General features: G+C 39.8%; 1 protein-coding gene and 1 non-coding gene across 2 annotated transcripts in view; one reads left to right on the top strand and one right to left on the bottom strand.

Annotated features, from left to right (window-relative positions):
- The window catches only part of MANBA (mannosidase beta), a 111,170-nt gene that overhangs the window by 70,656 nt on the left and 14,267 nt on the right, over window positions 1-26,247 (bottom strand). The window contains exons 2-5 of the mRNA XM_021680372.1: window positions 24,354-24,448; window positions 20,283-20,388; window positions 19,293-19,460; window positions 12,705-12,828 (exon numbers count right to left, since the gene is read on the bottom strand). Coding sequence (XP_021536047.1) covers window positions 12,705-12,828; window positions 19,293-19,460; window positions 20,283-20,388; window positions 24,354-24,448 — 493 coding nt within the window. The remainder of the gene's footprint in view (window positions 1-12,704; window positions 12,829-19,292; window positions 19,461-20,282; window positions 20,389-24,353; window positions 24,449-26,247) is intronic.
- Window positions 21,888-21,994, top strand: LOC123324138. Its single transcript, XR_006539631.1, has one exon. It is a non-coding gene; the product is annotated as a U6 spliceosomal RNA (small nuclear RNA).

Genomic DNA, 26,247 nt, shown 5'->3' with positions numbered 1-26,247 from the left:
CCTCCATCATCCACTAAACTTACATCGTTTAGTCTCCAGAATAGAATCTGTGTTTGGTTTTGGTTTTAAAATAAGACAGTATGCCAAAGGAGGCTTTGGGCAAGAGCAGAGTGGAAAAGCTGACTCATATTTTTTAAGTTACCCAGGAGAAACCAGGGATGGAGTACCGAAAAAGGTTGCATAGGCAGGATGTGAGAGCCACTAACAAAAGTTCTCATTCCTGACTGCCACAGAAAGGACAGTGACTAGTGCAGATACACTTAGTTTGTATGCTCTATGGCAAGAAACAGGAATTTCCTGCTGAATGGCTTCTATTCTTCTCTGTGAAAAAGATGGGAGAAGGTTATCAGATGACAAATATCTTAGAGACCCTTTTCCTACAAATAAGGAGGGGACTAATAACCATGACTCTGCTGCAAATGAAGGAAAAGTATGTATGCTGATCAATGAGCAAAGACTTTATGACTGGCATTCCTTACAAATGTAGAGCCACAATCAGGCTTACTGTAAAGATGATCATAGCATGTCTCATCATCTGTATCCCACATCAACCAAAAGTAGAGATGGACTGGATGCACACGGAAGTAAAACTAATCCTGAACTTAAGAACTATTTTATTTTTTAAATGATCCATTCTTTTTTTTAAGATTTTATTTATTTATTTGAGAGAAAGTGCACAAGCTGGGGGGGGGGGCGGGGGAAGGGGCAAAGGGAGAAGCGGATGCCCTGCTAAGCAGGGGGCTGGACACGGAGCTCAGTCCCAGACCCTGAGATCATGACCTGAGCCAAAGGCAGACGCTTAACCGACTGAGCCACCCAGGTGCCCCTTAAATGATCCATTCTTAGGAACACTAGTCAATGAGCCTTGAATTAATTTGCTCCGATCCAGCCAATTCTGGAGTTTACCCGCCCATAGCCTCCAAGTTTTTCTAAGATATAGTAAAGTATATCAAGACAACCACACTTGCTTGTTAAAGACACTTTCTTCCTACCAAGTATATACTAAGTCTCTCAATTTTCCCTTTACAGCGTTTTTATTGTTTTTAAACAGAAGCACACACTACAATCTGATCCAAAGGTATTTATTTTCTAAAATATCCCCAAATCTTTGACAGCTACATGACATTTAGCTCCCTGTCACATATTCCCTCTGGCTTCCCTTACTATCTCTTATTTCAAGAAATAATAATAGATAACATTTACCAAGAACTTGCTGTGAGCTAGGCACTGTTTTATGCTCTCAACATGTATTAACTTATTTAAGCATCACAACATTTCTATAAGGTAAATTTTATTATCATCACCGTTTAGATAAGAAAACCGAAATACAGAGGAGTTACGTAAATTGCCCAAGGGCACACAGCTAGTAAGTTGCAGAACTTGGACATGAACCAAGACAGTCTGAAACTAGAGACTGTACACTTAATCTCTAAGTTATGCCAATTGTAACCAAATAATTTCCCCCAAAACCATGTCTTACTGGTGCTCAGAATTTTTACAGCAGGGAGGGATTTAATTATATAGGGGATCATTTATTTTAATGATATCAAGTGATGACAGACATCAAATATATCTTTTGGCTCAGTCTTTAGCCACAACAGCACAGAGTCATAAAACTTTTGAACTAGATGTTGACAGATCCCCCAGTGTACTTTCTGGTAAGTGTTTAATTCCCTCTAGACCATGGCTGACAAACAACTGGTGTTTGGGCCAAATCTGACCTACCTCCTCTTTTTATAAATAAAACTTTATTGGAACACAGCTGCTATGGACTGAATTGTGTCCCCCCACCTCTCCGAAATTCTTACGTGGAAGCCCTAACTCCCCAGTATGATTGTATCTGGAGGTAAATCTTTAGGAGGTAATTAAGTTAAGTGAGGTCATAAGGGTGAGGCCCTAATCTGATAGGTCTGTGGTCTTATCAGAGGAAGAGATCTACCTCCTTTTTTCCCTCCCTCCCTTTATCTCTTTCTTTCTGTCTGCCTCTCTGAATGTTTTTCTTTCTTTCTCCCCACCACCCCAATCATGTGAGGACACAGCAAGAAACGCAGCTATCTGCAAGCCAGGAAGAGAGTCCTCACTACAAACTCATCAGTGAGCACCTTGATCTGAGCCTTCCCAGCTTCCAGAACTGTAAGAAATCAATGTCTGGGGGCATCTGGGTGGCTCAGTCAGTTAAGTGTCTGCCTTCGGCTCAGCTCATGATCAGGGTCCTGGGATCAAGCCCCACATCGGGCTCCCTGCTCAGTGGGAAGCCTGCTTCTCCCTCTTCCACTCCCTCACTGTCTCTCTCTCTGTCAAATAAATAAAATCTTTGAAAAAAAATAAAATAAATCAGTACCTACTGTTGGAGCCACCCAGCCTGTGGTATTTTGCTAAGTCAGGCTACAACAACCATGCTCATTTGAGTACACGCTGTCTTTGGTTGCCTCCGTGCTACAATGGCTGAGCACAATAGTTACAATAAAGGCCACATGGCCCAAAAAGCCTAAAACGTTTACTATCTGACCCTTAACAGAAAATGTTTATTGATCCCTACCCAAAAAGGCTATTCTAATCTCTCTAATATCTATAAGGAGAAAACCCTCTGCCTCACAAAATAGCCTTCCTTTTTGCTAGCCTTGACTACTATAAAGTCTTCACGGTGAACTGAAATCCCCTTTTCTTTAATTTCTTCAGAAAGATTTTAGTTCTGCTCTACTAATAACCAACCAAGTTCAAGCTGACCCCTTGGATGTTTCCTATCACTTCCTCTTTGGTGGAAAATCAGCGCTTGTAAGAGCCTCCGGTAGGAAGACAAATAATGCAGTTCCCAAAGCTTACTGGCAGTTTCTATTGCTTCTAACAGGGAAAGTTCTAAAGTAAGTCAGCAGTCCTCTGGGGCTCATCCAGCTAACTTCCTTGGGTGCTGCTAAGTAAAAAAACTAAGGCTGCAGAATTCAAAAACCCAATATGAACACTTGTAAGTCTATCGTGTCATCAGCAGAGACACTATACCGACATATTTAGCCCTCTCCTCTACTTCCAAATGGAATACAACCCTTCCTTCCAGAAGCCATGGAGAATTTAAGTAATTCAGTCTCCAAAAGCACATGTAGAGTTTTAAGTCATCAATAATCTTCCTGGTATTAACTGGTCACTTCTTTTTACTTGTTACTTTTTAAACATATAATCCTGTTTTTAGTTAAGGAGAGCTCCCTCTTATAAATGAAGACCCATTTCTAGAATACAGCTTCCTGTCATACCTCCCCTAGCATTGACAAATTACCCTTTCCTAAAGAATACCCATCACTCCTACCATGAATAGTCAAAGCAATCTTGAGAAAGAACAAAGCTGGAAGTATCACAATTCCAGATTTCAAGATATACTACAAAGCAATATGACACTGGCACAAAAATACACACATAGATCAATGGAACAGAAAAAAAGACTCCAGAAATAAACCCATGATTATATGGTCAATCAATTTATGACAAAGGAGGCAAGACTATACAATGGGGAGAAGACAGTCTTTTCAATAAATTCTGCTAGGAAAATTGGACAGCTACACGCAAAAGAATGAAACTGGACCACTTTCTTACACTATACTCAAAAATGAACTCAAAATGCACTAAAGACCTAAATGTGAGACATGAAACTATAAAACTCCTACAAGAAAACATAGGGAGTAATTTCTCTGACATCAGCCTAAGCAACATTTTTCTAGATATGTCTCTTAAGGCAAGGGAAACAAAAGCAAAAATAAATAAGTAGAACTATATCAAACTAAAAAGCTTTTGTGTAGCAAAAAAAAAACCCATCAACAAAATAAAAAGGCAAGCTACGAACTCAGGGGCACGAGTGGCTCAGTCAGTTAAGCATCTGCCTTCAGCTCAGGTCAGGATCTCAGGGTCCCGGGATTGGAGCCCCAAATCGGGCTCCCTGCTCGGCGGGAAGCCTGCTTCTCCCTCTCCCCTCTCATGCTCTCTCTTGCTATCTCTCTCTCTCTCTCAAATAAAGAAATAAATAATATCTTTTTAAATAAAAGGCTACTGAATTCAGGAAGATATTCACAAATGATATACTCTATAAGGGGTTAATATCCAAAATACACAAAGAACATATACAACTCAACACCAAAAAGACAAATAATCCAATTAAAAAATAGGCAGAGGATCTGAACAGACATTTTTCCAAAAAAGACATACAGTTGGTCAACAGACACATGAAAAGATGCTCAACATCACTAACCATCAGGGAAATGCAAACCAAAACCACAATGAGATATCACCTCACATCAGTCAGAATAGCTAGAATCAAAAAGACAAGAAATAACAAGTGCTGGCGAGGATGCAGAGAAAAAGGAACCTTGTGCACTGTTGATGGGAATGTAAATTGGTGAAGTCACTGTGGAAAACCATATGGAGGTTCCTCAAACAATCAAAAATAGTAATGCCATATGATGCAGTAATTCAACTACTGGGTATCTACCCAAAGAAAATAAAAACACTAATTTGAAAAGATATATGCATCCCTATGTTTACTGGAGCATTATTTACAACAGCCAAGATAAGGAAGCAACCTACGTGTCCACTGATGGATAAGTGGATAAAGAGAATATGGTGTGTATGTGTGTATAATGGAATTCTACTCAGGCACAAAAAAGAATGGACCTAGAGGTTTGGTTGGTTTTTTTTTTTTTTAAGATTTATTTGTTTATTTATTAGAGAGAGAGAGTGTACAAGCTGGGGGAGGGGAAGAGGGAGAAACAGACTCCCTGCTGAGTGGGGAGCCCCATGCTGCAGGGTTCTGCCCCAAGATCATGACCTGAGCCGAAACCAAAAGTCAGACGCTTAACCGACTGAGCCACCCAGGTGCCCCTGGATCTAGAGGTTTTTATGCTACGTGAAGGAAGTCAGACAAAGAAAAACAAATACTGTATGACTTCATTTACATGTGGAATCTAAAAAACAAAACAAGCAAAAGACAAAAACAGATACATAAATACAGAGAACAAACTGATGGTTGCCAGAAGGGCAGAGGATTGGAGGGTGTGGAGAGGTGGTGGGCAAAATGGATAAAGGAGAGTGGGAGATACAGGCTTCCTATTATAAAATGAATAAGTCACAGGAGAAAAGACACAGCATAGGAAATACAGGCAATGGTATTGTAATAGTGTGGTAGACTTGTTGAATCACCTGAAACTAATATAACATTGTGAGTCAACTACACTCCAATAAAAAATAAAATAAAATAAAACAAATAAAAATAAAAAATGGAGACCAAAAAAATAACAAATGCCTATCACGCCCAGCTCTCCTGCAGTTGAATGCAAATAATTCCAAAAATGGATAAAGTACTGGGGATGGGGATAGCTAAGAAGAAAAATTATTAAATGACTCAAAATCCTTTCCCAGGTCTCCTTCCCAGTTACACCAAATTTTACATCCTCTCCTCACTCTGACTAATCAACTCTGAGCCCAAACAACACAGGAATTCTATCAAAACAGGGTAGACAGGCAAGGCTGACCTGCTCTCTCTACAACTTGAGGCTTTCGCCAGCCCAAAGACTCAGGGATGCCCTAGCTGATGTCCTGCTCCCTGCAGAAGAGGCCACGCTCTATAGTTTGTTCCATATAACCTCAATCAGGCAGACAACCCAGAGAACGGCAGAGAATGTGGTTCTGGCCACTGACTCATTTTCAGGTTTTTCCAAAACTGATTCAGTGAGGTCTCTTTGAAAACAAACCAACCAACCAACCAACCACCATGAATCTGACTTGGATGGAAATTTGTATAAAGAGTAGGCAGCTATACAACCAGAATAATGTGTGCTGTTTCTTCATCCAAACAATCTTCAAGACAGTTCCAATTTGTGTAGATGTGACCAATACACTAACCTTTAAAATCCTCTAAAATATGCCAGCTTGCTCCTTTTATATTCCCATAACTACTTCTTTGTCAAGATGTGGTCAGAAAAAAAAAGAAAGAAAAAACAGCTTGGGGCGCCCGGCTGGCTCAATTGATAGAGCATGTGACTCGATCTTGGGGTTGTGAGTTCAAGCCCCATGTTGCGTATAAAGATTACTTAAAAATAAAGTCTTTAAAAAATAGCTTTAGTCAGTTGTCTAAGAGAAAAAGAAAAGTGTAAAAAGACAAAGAAGTAGAAAAATAAGAGACGGCTGAGTTACTTGAATTCAAAATGTGTTCACAACTACCAGAAAGACTCAAACTATATTCTAACCCTTGCTTTAACTGATTATAATTAAGCCGCAAGTATCAATGTCTTTATTTAGTCATGTGTCTAGCTTCAAGCAAAACTGAATTCTTCTGTAAGTAGAATTTCTTCTACTTATACCTTCACTAGGTTGTAATGACTGCTGTAACTTACAAACACAAGAAAAGAACTATGGAATGTTAAAGGCAGAAGAAATTTGGCAATCTCTGCATCACTTTGTAGATGAGGTTCCTGAGGCCCCAACTATAGAACCTAGCTCAAAAGTTCCCGAGCCAAAGGACAAGTCAAGGGCCCAGGTTTCCTGACTCTAGTGTTCTCCACTTTGCATGCATTTCTCACAGAAGCACCTCTCAAAGACAAAAATACTAGCAGGCACACACCAAAATTTTTGTATAAACACTGAGGAAAACCAAATGCAAAGATACTTTTAGGATCCAGGAATCACACTACTGGGCATTTACTCAAAAATATACAAAAACACAAATTCAAAGGGATACATGCATCCCAATGTTTATAGTAGCATTATTGACAACAGCCAAACTATGAAAGCAGCCCAAGTGTCCATTAATAGATGAATGAATAAAGAAGAGGTGGTATATAATATACAATGGAACATTACTCAGCCATAAAAAGAATGAAATCTTGCCATTTGCAACAATGTGGATGGAGCTAGAGAGTACTGGGCTAAGCGAAACAAGTCAGTCAGAGAAAGGCAAATACCACATGATTTCACTCATATGTGGAATTTAAGAAACAAAACAAATGAGCAAAGGAAGAAAAAGAGAGAGAGACAAACCAAGAAAGAGAACAAACTGATGGCTACCAGAGGGGAGCTGGGTGGGAGGACCGGGGAAATAAGTGATGGGGATTAGAAAGTACACTTATCATAATGGAAAAAATAAAATAAAATGACAAAAGCAAAGGTACTTTTTGCCTTTCAGAATCCTAAGTCCAAATACCAAATACATTCAATGTGAAACAAAGCATTTGGGGGGGTGAGGCGGAATGTAAAAATAAACTGTTAGCCTCTTAATAAAAGAGTCTGTGAAAAAGAATGCTGAAATCTACAAACACAAAGGATGTGTCTGACCCTCTACTAAATGCATAATTATATGTTGCCACAGTTCCTCCATTTTCAAAATACCATTTTTGTAACCTAAACTATCTCACAAGGGCATGACAACAGTTATGGGAGCATCGAAGAGTACAAATATATTTCTTGAATAATTACTGTCTGTAAACCTTGACAGGCACTATAAATTATATCCCAACCCAAAAAAGCAAGACGTTGAATCTACTTAGAGAAACAAAATATACCCAAAGGTCACAGTTAAGAATGCAGGATGGTATCTGGGGGGTTAAGAATTAACACGGAGATGGAAGAACATTCAGGTCAGCATGGGAAGGATCTGCAAAGGATGGTAGGTTGCCTATGTAAGATGAAAAACGATGCTTCATTTCATGGGGCGGGGGGGGGGAAGCTATTCAAAGATAGCTGCCTTGATTAGCTTCGCCCTGCTGAGCACCTATCTAACAGCTCCTCCTTTTGCCCGCTTGCTTCCTGCATCTTTAATAGGTGATGAAAAGCTGCAGTGATGAAAAGCTGCAGTGAAGAGGTAGCCCTGTGCATGTGAAGAAACAGCAATGACAACAAGCTGAAATGACCAAGCCACAGAATGTTTCAGTTCAAACACAGGATATTTTCCTGTGCTCCGGCTAGAATTATAGGACAGCCTTCGGCAGCTGCTTTTCAAAGAGCTAACAGCTTGCATTAGACAGAAAGGCAGGCTCACAGTTAGTTACAACAGCTGTTTTCCCCTTCTTTACCAAGCAGCAAGATCTCCTTGCTTACTCGGCAGGACAAAATCCTCAGAGATGAAAACTAAGACAAAACAGACCCAAAGCAAAATTTCCCCCAAACAAAGATAAATTGGTAAATTCCAGAGAAAAAAATCTATTCAGGCAACAAGGCGAGATTAGTCAAGCAACCTACCTACCCATAAAGATATTTTCAAGGGTGAATACTGTTATTTTATGGGTAAAGTAATTCAAAGATGAATGAAAAAGTCATTCAAAATGAAGCCATTCAAAAAATGCATCAAACAAGGCACTGAGCAAGATGGACAAATCTTTGCTATATTGTAATATTATATTCCCTATAAGCAAAGGGCAGCAATGACCTTCAATACAGGCTTCTGTTGGGCAGGCCAGGGTCTAGGTGAGAGCTAAACTGACTCCTCCCACTCAAATGCCAGGTCTTCGAGAATGAAGGAGGGGGCATCTTAGGCTGAGGCAGCAAGTAAATGTGGATAGGGTGGGGGAAGGCAGCATCTAGGGGGTGGTGGAAGCGCCCGAGCACAGGTCAAAGATCCACAGCTCACCTCAGCTTGTGAGGATTCATATACTGAAAAATTTCTCTATACTATTTTTTAAAAAGATTTTATTCATTTATTTGACAGAGAGAGACAGCGAGAGAGGGAACACAAGCAGGGGGAGTGGGAGAGGGAGAAGCAGGCTTCCCGCGGAGCAGAGAGCCCGATGCGGGGCTCGATCCCAGGACTCTGGGAGCATGACCTGAGCCGAAGGCAGACGCTTAACGGCTGAGCCACCCAGGCGCCCCTATACTATTTTTTTCTGACTGTGGTAACAAAAGATTAAACAAGGTAGCATTTCATCAGAACATACTTATTATATATTTGGACTTAATGTGTTTATGTAAGCTTATGAAAAGCTCATAAAACTATATGATCATCCTTCCCTAATAAATTTTAGGGCATAATGTGAACAATTCACATCAGATTACAAATATGAAGGACCTAGTAGCATGGAAAAGACAATCAATAAATGAATATATGTCTCTCTCTGTCTCTCTCTCACACACCACCACCACCACCACCACCTCCACATGGGGCCAGATTTCTTGCTTATAAATGACTTAATCTTTGGATTGGGGCATCCAGCTCTACCAGCTATCTTCTCCCCATCTCTCCTCCCCACACACCTTAAAAAACCCAAGTCCAGCCAGACTCTCTCCCCTCCTCTCCCCCAGCAGATGGGGTCATTCTTCCACCTCCTCCCCAAAAGAAAAGAACAGGAGCATCTTCCTGGGTTTCTACACCCAGTAAAAGGCCTCTGAGCTTCCCTTTTCAATACCAGGGTCAATCTTGCACTGTTCAAAACACTGAAAATGTGAGTGCCCTAGAACAGCTACTGCTATTTAAAACCTGATTAGAATATTTCAGGGCTAAGGGGGAATTATTCAAATAAATATTTCTAGTAAGGTTTTAAAGAAAGTCATGTCAATGAACTGGTATCTCTTAATACCTTGATCAATTACAGGAGCCTAAGACATAACGGGAGTAATTCTGGTTTTCCTTTGACCTCAGTATTTTTTTCAAATATAAATTTGCTTTTATTATCTTGAACATTAAGAATAGGTGAAAATCATTGAGGAAGCTGAGGTTAGGGCAAAATCAAACAAATGACCACAGGATATTGATAAGTGAAAAAGTTTAGAAACCACCATTATAAGGACTGAGAATACAGAAAAGGATATATATACACATATACATATATATAAAAATTAATATAAATATATAAATCTGTACATGTATTACATAGATATATAAAGTAAATTAATTCATAAGAATTTCAAGTTAATTTTTAAAAAGTCAAAGAGAGACCTTTTTCTGTCATACTGCACACAATTAAATTGGGGAGTTATGGTCAGTCGTTTGATCTTCAGTGGTAAACTTACTAATTCAAACTCAGAAAAAAAATTGAACATTTGGAAAAACAATAAGGTTATCTTTTTCTAGCCGCAATAGGGAGAAAGCAGAAAGTGCCAGACAGTCAAATCAGCTAAGCCTTTCATAATGAGTTGGCTGAAATTACTAAATAGATTGTTTTAACGACTTTCTTCCCTTACTACAGAAACAATATAGGCTCGACATAGAAATCTAGAAAAGACAGTTGAGTAGAAGAATAAAATACAAACTATCTGTATTACTGTTCTCCAAGATAGCCACTGTCTGCATTAGTTTTGACCAACTTCATTTCACACTAAAATTCTAAAAATTAACATATGTGATTTTAAAGAAAAGTTATATGTATCTAGTTTTGATTATGAACTAACCCTCTTAAAAAATTTTTAGTACCTCTCACAGTGCCTGCCTCATACTACATACCAAGTAAATGCATAAAATATATTACCTTATTCTCTTTATTTTTCAACTTTTAAATATCTATTGATTTCAGTGATGACTGCGGTCTTCCAAAGGAAAACTGGAAAAAGAGTTCTGGAAAAAAAACTCCTAAAGGAAGTTCCTCTCCTCACTTTCACATGTTTATCCTTCAATTTTCTTTATTACATCAAATAACCAAATTGAAATCTATAAAATTAACCATATTAAGAATTACTGCTTAATATGCACAGGGCATATCCTCTGAACAGGAAGCATATTTTTCTCTATGCTAAGTACAAAATATATTGCAGTCACAAAATATCAAAAATGTAGTTGATATGGGGAGTTGATTACAGTGAATCTAAATTAAATTTTAAACATCATTTAAATTGATTTAATTCCAATAAAATTCACGCAGTCACTAGTGACTAATAAACTGAACTCTAATGACTCATATTCAGGAAGATATGTTTAGTTTCATATTCAAAATTTTATATTAAACTAGAACAGTGTTATTCAAATATTTTCAGGTATCAGGGTAACTAGAACTCATAGTACTTTTTGCAAACCACCTAAAACATTGATTAAACTTCAAAATGATTAATAACTTTTTGCAAAATCAGACCCCTCCTTCCACTAGATTTTATTATACCTGAGAAAAAAATATCAGTGGGAATGGGGAAGAATGAACCATTCTTTGAATTTAGTAGCAAGACTCAGTTCAAGTTACACCTCTGAATAGTTCAGAAGCACTAGAGAGCTACGAACAGCCACATTTACACGTGCAATTTAAATTGCACCTTTTCATGCCCGTTTCCCATTTAAAAATGCCAGCAGCACCTAATAACCCCAATTACCCACCACCTCTGATTTGCTTTTGTCTTCTGCCTTCAGAAAACAGATTTGGCTCGATGGAATAGCAATCTCGGGTCACCAGGGCCTTTAAGATAACAGAACTCCAGTACTGACATACCACGTTCTTGCTGATTCCAACCAGTTAGGCCTGCCCGTAAATGGACTGAGCATCGTGAGGTATCATTCAAGACCCCCCTTCACTGGTTTCCCTGACTTCGCAAATCCTCCCTGATCTTCAGTTTTCTTTCTTTTTTTTTTTTTTTTTAATTTATTTGACAGAGAGAGACACAGCAAGAGAGGGAACACAAGCAGGGGGAGTGGGAGAGGGAGAAGCAGGCTTCCCGCTGAGCAGGGAGCCCGATGAGGGGCTCGATCCCAGGACCCTGGGATCATGACCTGAGCCGAAGGCAGACGCTTAACGACTGAGCCACTCAGGCGCCCCTGATCTTCAGTTTTCTGAACTACTGGGGCTCCCATCCCACAAGCCTATTACACAGTCTTGCTTGGTGTGGTAAATTGCTCACACCTCTCATCCCCACCCCAACCAATGTGCAGGCAAGAGTATATACTCTAGGTCCTTTCTATGCCAAACACACACAGTGCTGGGCAAACAACTCCGTAACTATCTCACCGGTTTTCCACTGATTTGTTGACGTCAGTGAGATGTCTGAGGTTTTATTCAATGCTCCTTTCTTGTGAATAGTTCCTTCGGCTGAAAAAGTAGTATTCTTTACCTTACAAAACTTTCCTTATGCCTTGTTTGCCTACCAGTTTATTTTCAACTCTTAACAAGGCTGGTACGGGGGCACCTGGGTGGCTCAGTTGTTTAAGCGTCTGCCTTTGGCTCAGGTCATGATCCCAGGTCCTGGGATCGAGCCCCACATCGGTCTCCCTGCTCAGCGGGGAGCCTGCTTCTCCCTCTCCCTCTGCTTGATGCTCCCCCTGCTTGTGCTCTCTCTCTCTCTCTGTCAGATAAATAAATAAAATCTTAAAAAAACAAACAAACAAGGCTGGTACGTCACGGCCTTTAGAGGAGGAAACGTGCACTGATAGTCAGCCCAGTGATGTGAGTGAATCAAGAACTCAGCAGAGTCAGAGTTCTGAAAGTGAGAACAGAGGCTGCGAAGAGGAGTATAAGGCAGCAGGCCCAATTCTTTTAGAAGGAACACTTAGCTCAGAGCAATCTAGAGCTGCTCTGGCTTTCGTTCTTTTTCTTTGCAAAATATGTTTAAAAGTATCTATCTCCCTCTTTCTTATATTATATTGTAAATTTTCATGACAAATCACAGTTTGTATGTATTTTTCATGCTGACAAATTTAATGTGCCACAAAATTTTTTAAATGAGTCTCTGAAAAGTACATCTATATATTCAAATTATAAACACAACTTTTATTACATAGAGGAGGCTCAAAAAAGAAAAACAAGAAATCACATCTCTTAGCTTACCATATATAGGGGAAAACGTGAAGTAGTTCAGATGACAAATGTTATAGGCTTCAATTCTGACATCTTTCCAGATGCCCTGGGTAGGAAAGGACGGCCCCCAGTCCCAACTAAAGGAACTCTGCTCCTGTAATTTCAAGAGGAAAAAAGAAGACAGATCCTGATTACCATAAAATTTAAACATGATAAAAAACCTGTTCTTTTAAAATATTACATACATGTATATTAGTTTGCTAGGTCTGTCATAACAAAATACTATAGACTGGGTGGTGTAAACAACAGAAATTTGTCTCACAGTTCTAGAGGCTGGTAAGTCCAAGATCAAGGTGTTGGCAGGTCTGGTTTCCTCTGAAGGCTTTCTCCTGGGCTTATAGACAGCCACCTTCTCACTGTGCCTTCACATAGTCTTTTCTGTGTGTGTGTGCGCACACACACACACACATTTCCTCTTCTTATAAGGACATCATTCATATTTGACTATCTCCCACACTGAAGGTCTCATTTTATTTTATTTATTTATTTTTTTAATTTTTTTAAAGATTTTATTTTTTATTTGACAGAGAGAGACACAGCGAGAGAGGGAACACAAGCAGGGGGAGCAGGAGAGGGAGAAACAGGCTTCCCACGGAGCAAGGAGCCCGATGCGGGGCTCCATCCCAGGACCCTGGGATCATGACCTGAGCCGAAGGCAGACACTTAACAACTGAGCCACCCAGGCGCCCCTAAAGGTCTCATTTTAACTTAAGCACCTCTTTAAAGACCGATTTATCTCCAAACAAAGTTACACTTTTAGCTACTGACAATCAGGATTTCAACATAAAAATTCAGTGGGGACACACAATCCAGTCCATAATAGTGTGTGTATATGTGTGTGTCCCATTCAGAGCATCTAAAATGGCCTACAATGATCCCCTCCTGGTATTCACACCCTGTGTAATCCCCTCTCCTCAAGTGTGGATTAGACCTAGTGAATCACTTGTAACCAAGAGAATACAGGAGAGGTGATACCATTTCCAAAATTAAGTTATAAAAAACTGCACCTTCTGTTCTGGGTGCTCTCTCCCCCTCTCTCCTGGCCATGAGGGAAGCCAGCTGCCATGTTGTGAGGCAGCTCTGTGGAGAGGCCCACATGAGTAAGTGAGCTTGGACGCCAATCTGAGGCCTACCGACAACCACACGAGTGAGCTTAGGCCCAGACACTTCAGGCCTAGTCGAGCCACGAGATTACCAGAGCCCTGGTCCATACTTCACTGTAACCTCACGACTGGCCTTGAGCCAGACGCACCCAGCTAGGCCACATTCAGATTCTTGACTGACAGGAACTAGGATAATAAATGTTATTTTAAGCTGCTAGGTTTTGGCATAATTTGTTATACAGCAATAGATAACTAATACAATAACTAATACATGAACCTATGCAACACAGTTAAGTTTCGCAGAACTGTTTTAAGAACATAAAATCTGATTTTGTACATTTATTCTTCAAAAGCATATGACATTGAAGCAACACAACAGTCACTCTTTAAACTGCTCCAAAATATCTCTGAACCAACCATTGTATTTAACTGTAGTAACTATAAAGGACATTCTGTTTAAGTGTAATAACTATAAAGAACGAGGAAACATTTAAAAATAAAGATAATTAACATGTTGAGGCTATGAGCTCAGCTTTTAAAAAGGAATAAGCACCACAGGAAGTACTAAGCTCTTTCTGAATGGAACATTTGTAGAATAGAGCCTGAGGAATTGGCCAAACTGTTCTCATTTAAGTATTATTTCCTAAGATCTGAGATAGAGATAAATTAGTTTCCATTACAGAGAAGAACAAAGAATTAAAACCACTTCAGAGCATTCACATTTGTCTAAATTCACCACTTCAGGATCAGATTCTCATGTTTGGAATGAAAACCATCTTGGAGCTATTTATTAAAGAGTTTGTAAGTTCAGGTATATAATTCCTTTGTTAAGAGACAGGGATAAGGAGGAGGGCAAAAATATTCAACATCTTATAAGGCAGACTATTTTCCCCATCAAGGGCTACAAATCACTCTTATTCATACAACTTCTTCAAATAAAAGTTTCCACTTATTCAAAAGAGATTTCTGAAGTGCTCTTTATATTTCAGGCTGGGAGACATCAGTGTACAAAACAGACAGTCCTTCCATTTATAGTGCTCACAGTATGGCAAGAAATTCAGGTACTGAATAAATAATCACAAATGCAAAAGACAGTGACAGGGAACAATATAATGGGGAGGAGGAGGGAAAGGTGTGAAGACAGGTTTCCCTGAATAATAGTGACTTTTATATGGAGATCTGAAGGGGAAGTACAACTTGTCCAGTGTGTTTAGGGGAGAAGGAAGTAAAGGCATCCCTTTCAAAAGGAACAGCGTGTGCAAAGTCCTTGAGGTGCAAGAGACCATGACACATTCCAGGAGATGAAGAGAGAACAATGGGAAGAGATGGGGAGAAGACAGGAGAAGTGGGCATGAGCCCACTCAGACCGAACTAAGACCTGTTACTTTAGCCTAAAGGCAATGAGAAACTGTTGAACAGTTTTAAGAAGGAGAGTGCTACAATGATTTTTGTCTGAAAAGAGCATTCTGGCTGCTCTATGTAAAATTAATTGGAGGAAGGCAAATAAGGTTGTAGGCTGCAGTTAGGTGGCCGGGGTAATATTTCATGCAAGAAATGATGATAGACTGAACTCAAGCATGCTAGTAGAAATAGAGCATGGGAAGATTAAAGAACTATTAAAGAGGTAATGTCCACCTGGTCAAAATGACTTAGGGATGGATTGGAGGACGGATAAGAGAGAGAGAGGGTGTTATCAAAAATAACTCTTAGGTTTCTGGTTTGAGCAACTATTCCGGATGGCATTCCATTCAGCGAGACAGGGAAACCTGGGAGAAAGGTTTAGATCCAGGTGTTGGACATCCTGAGCTTTAGGTCCCTGTGAATCAGGCAAGTGAAGATGCCAAGTAGGCAATCCAGTTATAAGGTCTGGAATTGAAGAGAGGTCTGGACTGAAGATACAATATTATAAGTCATTAGAAATTCGACTGGTTATTGAAGAAGTGAAGCTAAATGAGATGGCCTAGAGAAGGTATAAAATGAGAAGAGGAAAGTGCTGGAACAGACCAAAGCATGAATAATACAACTTCTAAGAGGGGTAAGTTGATCTGGATAAAGCAACTTAGAAGGAACGGCCAGAGATGTAGGCAGAAAACAAGGGGGAGGTGGAGAACATTGCTAAGAGGGTAGCTGAAGGGATGTGCCCCACCATCCAGGCTGGACAGAGAAGGAAGCAGAGACAAGAGGGGACCTGTGTTGATACCTCTATTCCACTAACTTCATATAATCAGTTACACACTTAGAAGTCTGTAACTACAGAAATAAGTCTCCAAAATCAGTAATAACACTACCCTACATTTTGAATAGCTATATAGCACTTTATAATATGCAAAATGCATTTACATTATTATTTCACTGTATGCTCCTATCAACAGTCAAGAAGGGAAGGGAATAGCTCCATACATAAATGATGGACTTGCTTAAGATCGTTCTGGTCATAAAGCTAGAATTCAGATCTACGATTCCTGACTTGCTCTCCAGTTCAGGTCTCTTTCCACTGGACCGTGTTGGTCTAGCCAGAAACATCAAGATGCAATTCATTGCTCTGGTAAGTTTGCCCCAGGGTTAGTTTTCCACACACCCTGAGAGCAGAATCTTGGATCTGATTCCTGATTTCAGTGATGAGGGCTTTGTTCTATCTAGATAACCTGAAAGTATGTTTGTTTTTTTTTTCTAGATTTTTTTTTTTTATTCATTAGAGAGAGAGAGAGAAAGAGAGCCCAAGCAGGGGGGAGGGTCAGAGGGAGAGGGAGAAGCAGGCTGGATCCCAGAACCCCGGGATCATGACTCAAGCTGAATGCACATGCTTAAACGACTGAGCCATCCAGGTGCCCCGAACATGTGTTTTATATGCCACAAACTGAATGGGGGAGCGGGGGATAGAGGAAAACTACTACATGGATATATGCATAACATATATATACTTTTATTGAAGACCTGAAAAGTAACATTAGCATTCAGGAAGTCCTCATTTTGATAGAAGATTAAAGACAGAAGAGGAGAGAGAAAAAGTGCAAACTCTAGTATTCAAACCACTGAGCCATTTGAAGCCGAAGGCCAAAAACAAAAGATGAATTTGAAACAGAAGTATAAGTACACAGTATTCCACAGAATAGCTGACTGCTCAGTTACAGACTGTTCCTTTATGGTAGTATGAACAAATGGGTTATACTGAGACACTGACACAAATTTAGGTAGGTTGAATAAAACAAGAGGAGGTATCATTTTGACCTTAGTACTTATATTAAAGCAACATAATTTAATGATAAATCCATCCAGCGTAGAGAGAGCCACTTAACTTAAATGATCAGAATTTATCAACCTAGGCTTTAGTGAACAAGTACTGGAAAAATACTCTTAGTATCTTCACAGTGAAACCGATGATTATATTTGTTGTTAAAACTAAATGCCAATTTCTAAGAAAATTTAAAATAGAATTACCATATACTCCAGTATCCCACTTCTCGTTATCTATGCGAAAGAAGTGAAAGCAGGATCTCAAAGAGATTTTGGTACATCCATACATAGCAACATTATTCACAATAGCCAAAAGGTGGAAGCAACCCAAATGTCTATCGACAGACGAATGAATAAACAAAATGTGGCACGGACATACAATGGAATATTATTCAGACTTAGAAAGGAGGGAAATTCAGACACATGCTACAACACGAAGAACATTATGCTTGTGAAATAAGCCAGGCACGAGACAAATATGCATGATTCCACTTATCTGAGGTATCTAGAGTAGTCAAACTCATAGAAACAGAAATAATGGTGGTTTCCAGGGGCTGGGAGGAGGGGAAAATAGGGAGTTGTTATTTATTTATTTATTTATTTTTAACTATTTCATTTATTTATTTGTGAGAGAGAGAGAGAGAGCACAAGCAGGGGGAGTGGCAGGCAGAGGGAGAAGCAGGCTTCCTGCTGAGCAGGGAGCCCGATGTGGGACTTGATCCCAGGATCCTGGGATCATGACTTGAGCTGAAGGCAGCCACTCAGGCATCCCTGGGAGTTGTTTTCTAATGGGTATGGAGTTTCAGTTTTGCAACACGAAAAAGTTCCCGAGATTGGTTCCACAACAATGGGAATATACTTAATGCTAGTGAACCACACACTTAAAAATGGTAGAGATGGCAAATTTTGTGCTATGCATATTTTACCACAATTAAAAATTTTTAAAATAGGGGCGCCTGGGTGGCTCAGTCGTTAAGCGTCTGCCCTTCAGCTCAGGTCATGATCCCAGGGTCCTAGGATGGAGCCCCGCATCCGGCTCCCTGCTCAGCAGGAAGCCTGCTTCTCCCTCTCCCACTCCCCCTGCTTGTGTTCTTGCTCTCGCTATCTCTCTCTCTGTCAAATAAATAAATAAAATCTTTTAAAAAAAATTTTTTTTTAATAAAAATAAAATCAAAAAGTTAATGCCACATAGAATACTAATCCAACCATGTACTGGAATAAACTCAGGTCATTCAGACTCAGATGAAACTCAAAGAAGAATAATCACCTTGTGGATTTTGTCCTTTTTGTTAGATTTTATGTGAACTTAGCAGTAAAATATAAGAACACATCAGCAAATATATTAATATTTGTAGGAGGCTTCCTGGTAACAAGAATCACTAATAAATATAAACCTTACACTCTGGTGAAAAGCTTGATAAACCTAAATGTTAAAAAAAATAATAATAATTTGTAGGAGCGCCTGGGTGGCTCAGTCAGCTCTCTCTCTCTCAAATAAATAAATAAAATCTTTAAAAAAAATAATTTGTAAAATTACATTATCAGTCACTTATTTTTCTTCTTTTCCTAAGTTCTGAGGCATGCTTCAGGAAGGAAATCTAGGAAGACAAAGATTCTTCACAAAAATTCATATCATCTTTCGGTTCTGATTTCAAGTTTTCTTTTTTTTTAAGATTTTATTTATTTATTTGACAGAGAGAGACATGGCGAGAGAGGGAACGCAAGCAGGGGGAGTGGGAGAGGGAGAAGCAGGCTTCCCACGGAGCAGGGAGCCCGATGGGGGGCTCGATCCCGGGACTCTGGGATCATGACTTGAGCCGAAGGCAGACGCTTAAAGACTGAGCCACCCAGGCGCCCCTTATTTTTTGTTATTTATTTATTTTTTAAAAATATTTTTTTTATTTATTTATTTGACAGAGACACAGAGAGAGAGGGAACACAAGCAGGGGGAGCGGGAGAGGGAGAAGCAGGCTTCCCGCCCAGCAGGGAGCCCGATGCGGGGCTCGATCCCAGGACCCTGGGACCATGACCTGAACCGCAGGCAGACGCTTAACTGACTGAGCCCCCAGGCGCCCCTGATTTCAAGTTGTCAATCCCATAAAGCAGGCAGGAAAGAGACGCCCAACTTCTGAAATACTACTGGTGTCTCCAAACAAGCACTTCACGTGGCGGCACAGCCCATCCTCAAGGCTAAAGGCCCCTCCATTTGCAAGACCGTTACCTTTCGAATGAAGTTGACATGGCACTGGCCCTTCTGCACAAGAGGAGGGCAGTCCGGAGGCACGGAGTAGCCGTGAGCTTTGCTCCGCTGGGCCGCATACAACACTGGTGACTGGAAACACAGCTCAAGGGAGTTCACCTCTCCAACCACACTGGTAATATCAAAGCTCTGCATTAAAGGAAACAACAGATGTAGAAGTAGCCTCGTGTGTCAGATTTTAGATAGAGATAATATAAAAATGTATGAAAGATGCATAAAATAACGGAGATCTTCAGGGCTAGCCTTTTTGTAGAAGAAAGCACTTCACTGAAATAGTATAACCTCGTTGCCTGCTTATAGGTACGAGTGAACACATTCTTCTACCCAAAAGTAGATTTCTAGGTTTCTCCTTCTGTTTGTTCTGACAGATGACGGTCCTAGGCAAAGAGAGCAAGCAGAAAATATCTTTAGCCCTGGAATGTCTGCTCTGGCTATTTACACTTGGCCTTGAACTGCCAAGGAATTTCATAGATGCTTCATGACAACCTGACTCTCTTGTATGAACAGCGTGTATTTCTAAGTCATAAGTTATTTTTGTTTTGAAAAGTCTACCCTTGAATGGAGATCAGGATATGATATCTTAATGTAATTATTCCAGAAAGAAAGGAATATTTGCCTTCTTAATAGCTTGTCAACTGGCGTTTCGCATGAAACTCTGGATCACCAAAAACAGAGAAGTGAAGAGCATTTGCTGAACACTCTTCATGTACCAAGAACTGTGTCAAACATTTTATATAATTAGCGTATTAAGTCCTCACAACAACTCCATAGGGTCTGTGGTGTTTTCACCATTCTACAATGAGGCAACTGAGAAAGAAAGTAACTTACCCAGTGCTTCAAAGAGCTTGTAGCAGCCACACGGGCAATTACTCACTTACGTTTCTCTAATCAAAACAACTAACACATAAACACATATAAGTAGGTTTTAACCTGGTATCACTGTATACTTACGTATCTTTTGAACATGTTGCCTGTTTTCCCAATAGGAACACTATTTAGCAGGACTTTTGCAACTGTATCGACGCCCTCAAAAATCAAATTCACTTTTTGCCATTTGCTTAAAAAAAGAAAAGATTTTTAAAACAAATTTATCAAACAATTAATTAAAAAAAATTTTTTTTTTTTTTTTTTTTTTTTTAGATTTTATTTATTTGACAGAGAGAGCACAAGCAGAGGGAGAAGCAGGCTCCTCACTGAGCAGGGAGCCCGATGCGGGACTTGATCCCAGAACCCTGGGATCATGACCTGAGCCGAAGGCGGCTGCTTAACCAACTGAGCCACCCAGGCATCCCGATAAATCTTTTTTTATTAGTTAAAAACTAAAGGAATAAATACTTCACAAAAAATACACATTCTTAAAAGGCAGTTTCCAATGAAATTTTCGTTAAGTATTGATTTAATACATTTTCTAAAACTTAAATTCAATTAATTAACATATAGTATATTATTAGTTTCAGAGGCAGAGTTCAGTGATTCATCAGTTGCATAGAACACCCAGTGCTGATTACATCAAGTGCCCTCCTTAATGTCCATCACCCAGTTACCCCATCCCCCCACCCACCTCCCCTCCAGCAACCCTCACTTTGTTTTTGTTAAGGGTGTCTTATGGTTTGTCTCCCTCTCTGATTTCGTCTTATTTTATTTTTCCTTCCCTTCCCCTATGATCCTCTGTTTTGTTTCTTAAATTACACATATGAGCAAAATCATATAATTGTCTTTCTCTGACTGACTGACTTGCTTAGCATAATACGCTTGTTATGTTGAGTGATCTAGCTTATCTTTTTTCATAACATTTCAATTGCCATAAAATCATGAGCACAGCTTGTAATTTCCGAAGGTACTGACTTTTTTCTAGGACTTTACAAAATTCTTATGATAATTAAGTTAAATAGTAGATATAAAGCGTTTTCACAAAATATTACATTTACTGACACTATCTAAGAGAACACATTAACCAACTAACAAGTAACTATGAATGAATATTATGTGCCCAGCACCTTGCTAAGCCCTACGAGGAACTAAAACACTCTCTGAATTTAAGAAATCTGCAACCTAGTTGCCAGTCTGGCCTAAAACACAGGAATAAAGGGAAAACTTTCAATCTCTTCTATTTTATAGTACAGTCTTGTCGGACAGACTACGAGAGCTATCAGAGCTTATGTCATAAGGAAAGACTTCAAGAAAGAAACAAGAATTTAAAGACGAATAGAATAAATATAATGTGGTATATCCATGCAATAAGATACTATTTAGCAATAAAAAGAAATGAAGTCCTGGTGAATGTGACAACATGGATGAACTTTGAAAACATTATTATGCTAAGTGAAAGAAGCCAGTCACAAAGGACCACAATATTGTATGGTTCCATTTATGTGAGATGCCCAGAAGAGGTAAATCCATAGAAAAGGAGTCAGTGGTTGCCTAGTGCCGGGATAGGGATGAGGGAATGGGGATGCTGAGAATGGGGAATGACTGCTAATGGGTATGGGCTTTCTCTCTGAAGTGAGGATAGGGATGGCGCAACTCTTTGAATATACTAAAAACTACTGATTTGTAGTGCTCGCTTACGCAGCACATATACTAAAACCGGAATGATGCAGAGAAGATTAGCATGGCCCCTGCGCAAGGATGACATGCACATTTGTGAAGCATTCCATATTTTATTCTAACAACAATAAAAAACTACTGAATTGTCTACTATAAAAGGGTGAATTGTATGGCGTGCGAATTAGGTCTCAATAAAGTTTTTTTTTTTTTAATGAGTAGAAATGTCTAGGTAGCGGTGCCAGTTAAGCATCTGCCTTCAGTCATGATCTCAGGGTCCTGGGATCGAGCCCTGCATTGGGCTCCCTGCTCAGCGGAGGGCCTGCTTCTCTCTCTCCCTCGGTCTGCTGCTCCCCCTGCTTGTGCTCTCTCTCTGTCTCTGTCAAATAAATAAATAAGACCTTTAAAAAAATTAAAAAAAAAAAAAGAAATGTCTAAGTATAAGGTAGACCCCTCAAGGAAGAGCAAATTAAAAATAAGGAAGTGCTAACAGCATCAATACATTAAGATAACAGGCTAGTGGGCACCTGGATGGTTCATTCAGTTGGGCCTCTGCCTTCAGCTCAGGTCATGATCCTGGGGGTCCTGGAATCGAGCCCCGCATTGGGCTTCCTGCTCAGCGGGGAGTCTGCTTCTCCCCTTCCCCTTATTCCTACCCCCCGCTCATGCTCTCTCTCTTTCTGTCAAATAAATAAATAAAATAAAATGAAATAAAATAAAATAAAAGATAACAGACTAGTTTCAGGTGCAGAGGTTGTGCTAAAGAGCTAAAGGGAGGAATCTGGTCAAGTCCACAGGGCAAGATGGGACACAGGAAGTGGGACAGGAATAGGCAAGATTAAGCAGTATTTTCATAGACAAGCAGAGAAGATTAAACTGGTTTTGCCAATTAAAAGGAAGACATTGTCAGGGCGCCTGGGTGACTCCGTTGGTTAAGCATCCAACTCTTGATTTCAGCTCAAGTCATGATCTCAGGGTTGTAGGACTGAGGGCCCCCAACACCCACCCGCACCCCACTGAGCCAACCTCAGGCTCCCACTGGGCTGGGAGTCTGTTTGAGATTCTCTCCCTGTCCCTTTGCCCTTCCCCCTGCTCATGCTCTCTCTCATGCTCTCTCTCTTCCCCTAAAATAAATAAATAAACCTTAAAAAAAAAAGAAAGGAAGACACTGTCATTCTTCTTTTTTTAAGATTTTATTTATTTACTTACTTGAGAGAGAGAGGGAGAATCTTGCGCAGATTCTCCCACTGGGGGTGGAGCATGAGGTGATGTGGGGCTTAATTTCAAGACCCAGAGATCAGGATTTAAGCTGAAACTAAGAGTCAGATGCTTAACCGACTGAGCCACCCAGGTGTCCTGACACTGTCATTCTTGAGCAAGAACATCATGGCAAAACCAAAATTTGGGGAAGATGAATCTACTATTTGGGGAAGATGAGTCTAATGTTTCCATATACTTGTGTATGGGATAAAAAGACAAAGCAAGAAATTTAATTATGCAGCTTTGGCCTAATTGCAGGCACTCACTAACAAAGGCCTAGGCAAATGTGGAAACTGGGAATGAGGAGAAAGGGGCTGAATCAAGAAAAATGATAGGCAGAAATTAACAGGACTCAGACTCAGACCACATACAGAGATGAAGAAAAGACAGTATAAGCCAAAAACACCTTAGGCATAGAAGATCAGCAAAATGGTGTTACATTAAGAGAAACAATAAGACTGTTACAATAGAAAGTAAGCTTTAAGTGGGAAAGTCAATTGTTTAAATTTTGGATATGCTGAGTTCAAGATGAAAGAGAACCCTTTACAGAGATATTTTAAGTATTATCTGGAAATAGGAGCCTGGAGCACAGCAATGTTGCGATGTTGAGCACCACATTCTGGATTTATTTCTCTTTCAAGAGGCTAGTAAATAATTACCCCCCGCCCAAAACAAAGTCATACAAAAGGGACAGAAGATTTTTTTATTTAGCAATAATGGTGGTAGATATAACTGGGTGACTTTCTGCTACATGGAACATTACTGAAACTGAACTATGCTTTTCCTCATGGCTTCATGACATAATAGAAGGCCAATGCCATGGCTTCGATGGCTGGTTAACACCACATGGAACAAATGATATATCTCAGATCCTACTTGACAAATTATAAATACACACACTCTATTGATTATGGGGTGGGGGGCAGAGAGAAGGAAATGGAAATAAGAGAATTGACTAGGTGTAGGTGACTCCATTCTAACCCATGGAAGAATGACTGAGTAAGACCTAATTTCATGACTGATGATCAGTGGCACCATTCTTATATACAAATCAAAACATAAATCAAATATTCACTTTTATCAGACAAGGCTTTAGTCTCACAACTCTCTGTCATGCAACCTAAACAAACAAAAGATTATTGCAGAGAAAGAAAAAGAAGATCAATAATAATAACTAAATAAATACCGATGTAGATACAGATATACACACAAACGTACCTAATGTTAAAGGGGATTTTAAATTTCTTGCTATAAGTCCAGTTATCCAGGGAGATCCATCTGTAGTTAAGGTCATTAAATCTGTAGTAAGGATCCTGTTGATAAAAATTATGGTAGATGATTATGCAAAAATAAATAAATGAAATAAAATGAAAAAAAATATTAACAATAACTATTTGTCACCTAAAAATTAATGAATTCTTGGCCTAGGAGTATAAGCATTTCATATGCTGGCACATCCCATCCTCAAGGCTAAAGCTCCATCTGTTTAACTTCCAAGAAAGTTAACATAGCATTCAGATAACTAAAAAATACTAAAAAATGTTTTTTTAAAAAGTCCAACAAAATTCCTCAATGAAAGAGCTTTGAGATAGAAATAACATAGTTTCATTATCAATAAGAACATGTATGGAAATGAAAATTACCTGCCCTTGTTCAAACCAAACAGAGAACCTCTGAGGTATTAGCAGAGAACAAAAGTCAGAACTTCTGGTGTGTGGCTCTCAGTCTTTTCCTTTTTTAAAAAAGATTATTTATTTATTTATTTATTTATTTATTTATTTATTTATTTGACAGAGAGAGAGAGAGCATGCGACAGAGCACAAGCAGGGGGAGTGGCAGAGGGAGAGGGAGAAGCAGGCTCCCCACTGAGCAGGGAGCCCGCAGGAGCCCCATCCCAGGACCCTGAAATCATGACTTGAGCCAAGGGAGATGCTTAAACTACTGAGCCACCCAAGTGGCCCTCACTCTTATAGCCCTTTTATTCTCATCGTGCTTATTGCTGCCACTATCCCAACTGGCCTAAGGGGGACTGGTTCTCCTCTCCTACCCAAACATCAGCAGAACTCCCACTCCTTGGATTCACCTAGCACTTCCAAAGTTATTTTTCACCAAGCTTTACTACGTGAGCACAAAAAGGACCTCTACAGAGAATACACAAGCAGCGCAGATACCATCAAACTGACAAACTTCAGGTCGCCTATATTATCCTAGACCAGGTCAGCAAACTACAACCCATGGGCCACATGCAGCTCCCTGCCTGTTTCTGTGTGGCCAGTGAGCTAAGAATGGACACGTGTCAATAAATAAAGCTTTACTGGAACACAGTCATGCCCATTCTTTACAAATCATATATGGCAGCTTTCATGCTACAATAGCAGAGTTGAGTAAGTATAAGAGAGGCCATATGACCCATTATGCCTAAAATAGTGCCCAGGCCTTCACTGAAAATGGTTGCCAATCTCTGCCCCAGGCAACAGGCCTGCTGGGTATTCACAGATGCTGTTCTCACTGAGTGACCAGCCCCAGGTCCTTCCTTTCATAATACTTAGAGCTCTTTCTTCTGCTACCCATCTTCCATGCTTTACCTTCCAGATGCGGACACAGAAAAGAAAGTGGTAAGTGAAGCTTTTTGGTCCATCTTTCTGTGAACAACATCACAGCTACACAGAGGGAAACAGTGCAGTCCTCTCCAACTGGGGCCAAGGGGTATTTCCTCAGGGACTGCATCTCCAGATGGAGAAGGAAAAGCCAACTTTGTCTAACTTCCACCGATGACCAAGTTAGGTTGGCAATGGCCAGTTGGGCACTTGCTCAGAGCACAAGTCAGTAAGAGGCACTACAACATGGCTGGGTGTATACCAAGATGGAAAGAATGGTATCTGTCAGAAATTGCTCCTGACTAGAAGAAATATTCTATTTTATTTTTAAGATTTAATTTATTTTTAAGTAATCTCTACACCCAATGTGGGGCTCGAACTCACAACCCCAAGATCAAGAGTTACATGCTCTATCAACTAATCCAGCCAGACACCCCTGGAAGAAATATTTTAATAAGCTACTAGGGAAGGGTATAGTTAATGAGATTTAGTAACAACTGATAATCACCAAACTG

The sequence above is a fragment of the Neomonachus schauinslandi genome, chromosome 2 (genome assembly GCF_002201575.2).
Source record: "Neomonachus schauinslandi chromosome 2, ASM220157v2, whole genome shotgun sequence".
Taxonomy (NCBI): Eukaryota; Metazoa; Chordata; class Mammalia; order Carnivora; family Phocidae; genus Neomonachus; species Neomonachus schauinslandi.
This window is presented reverse-complemented; position numbering and strand designations above follow the sequence as displayed.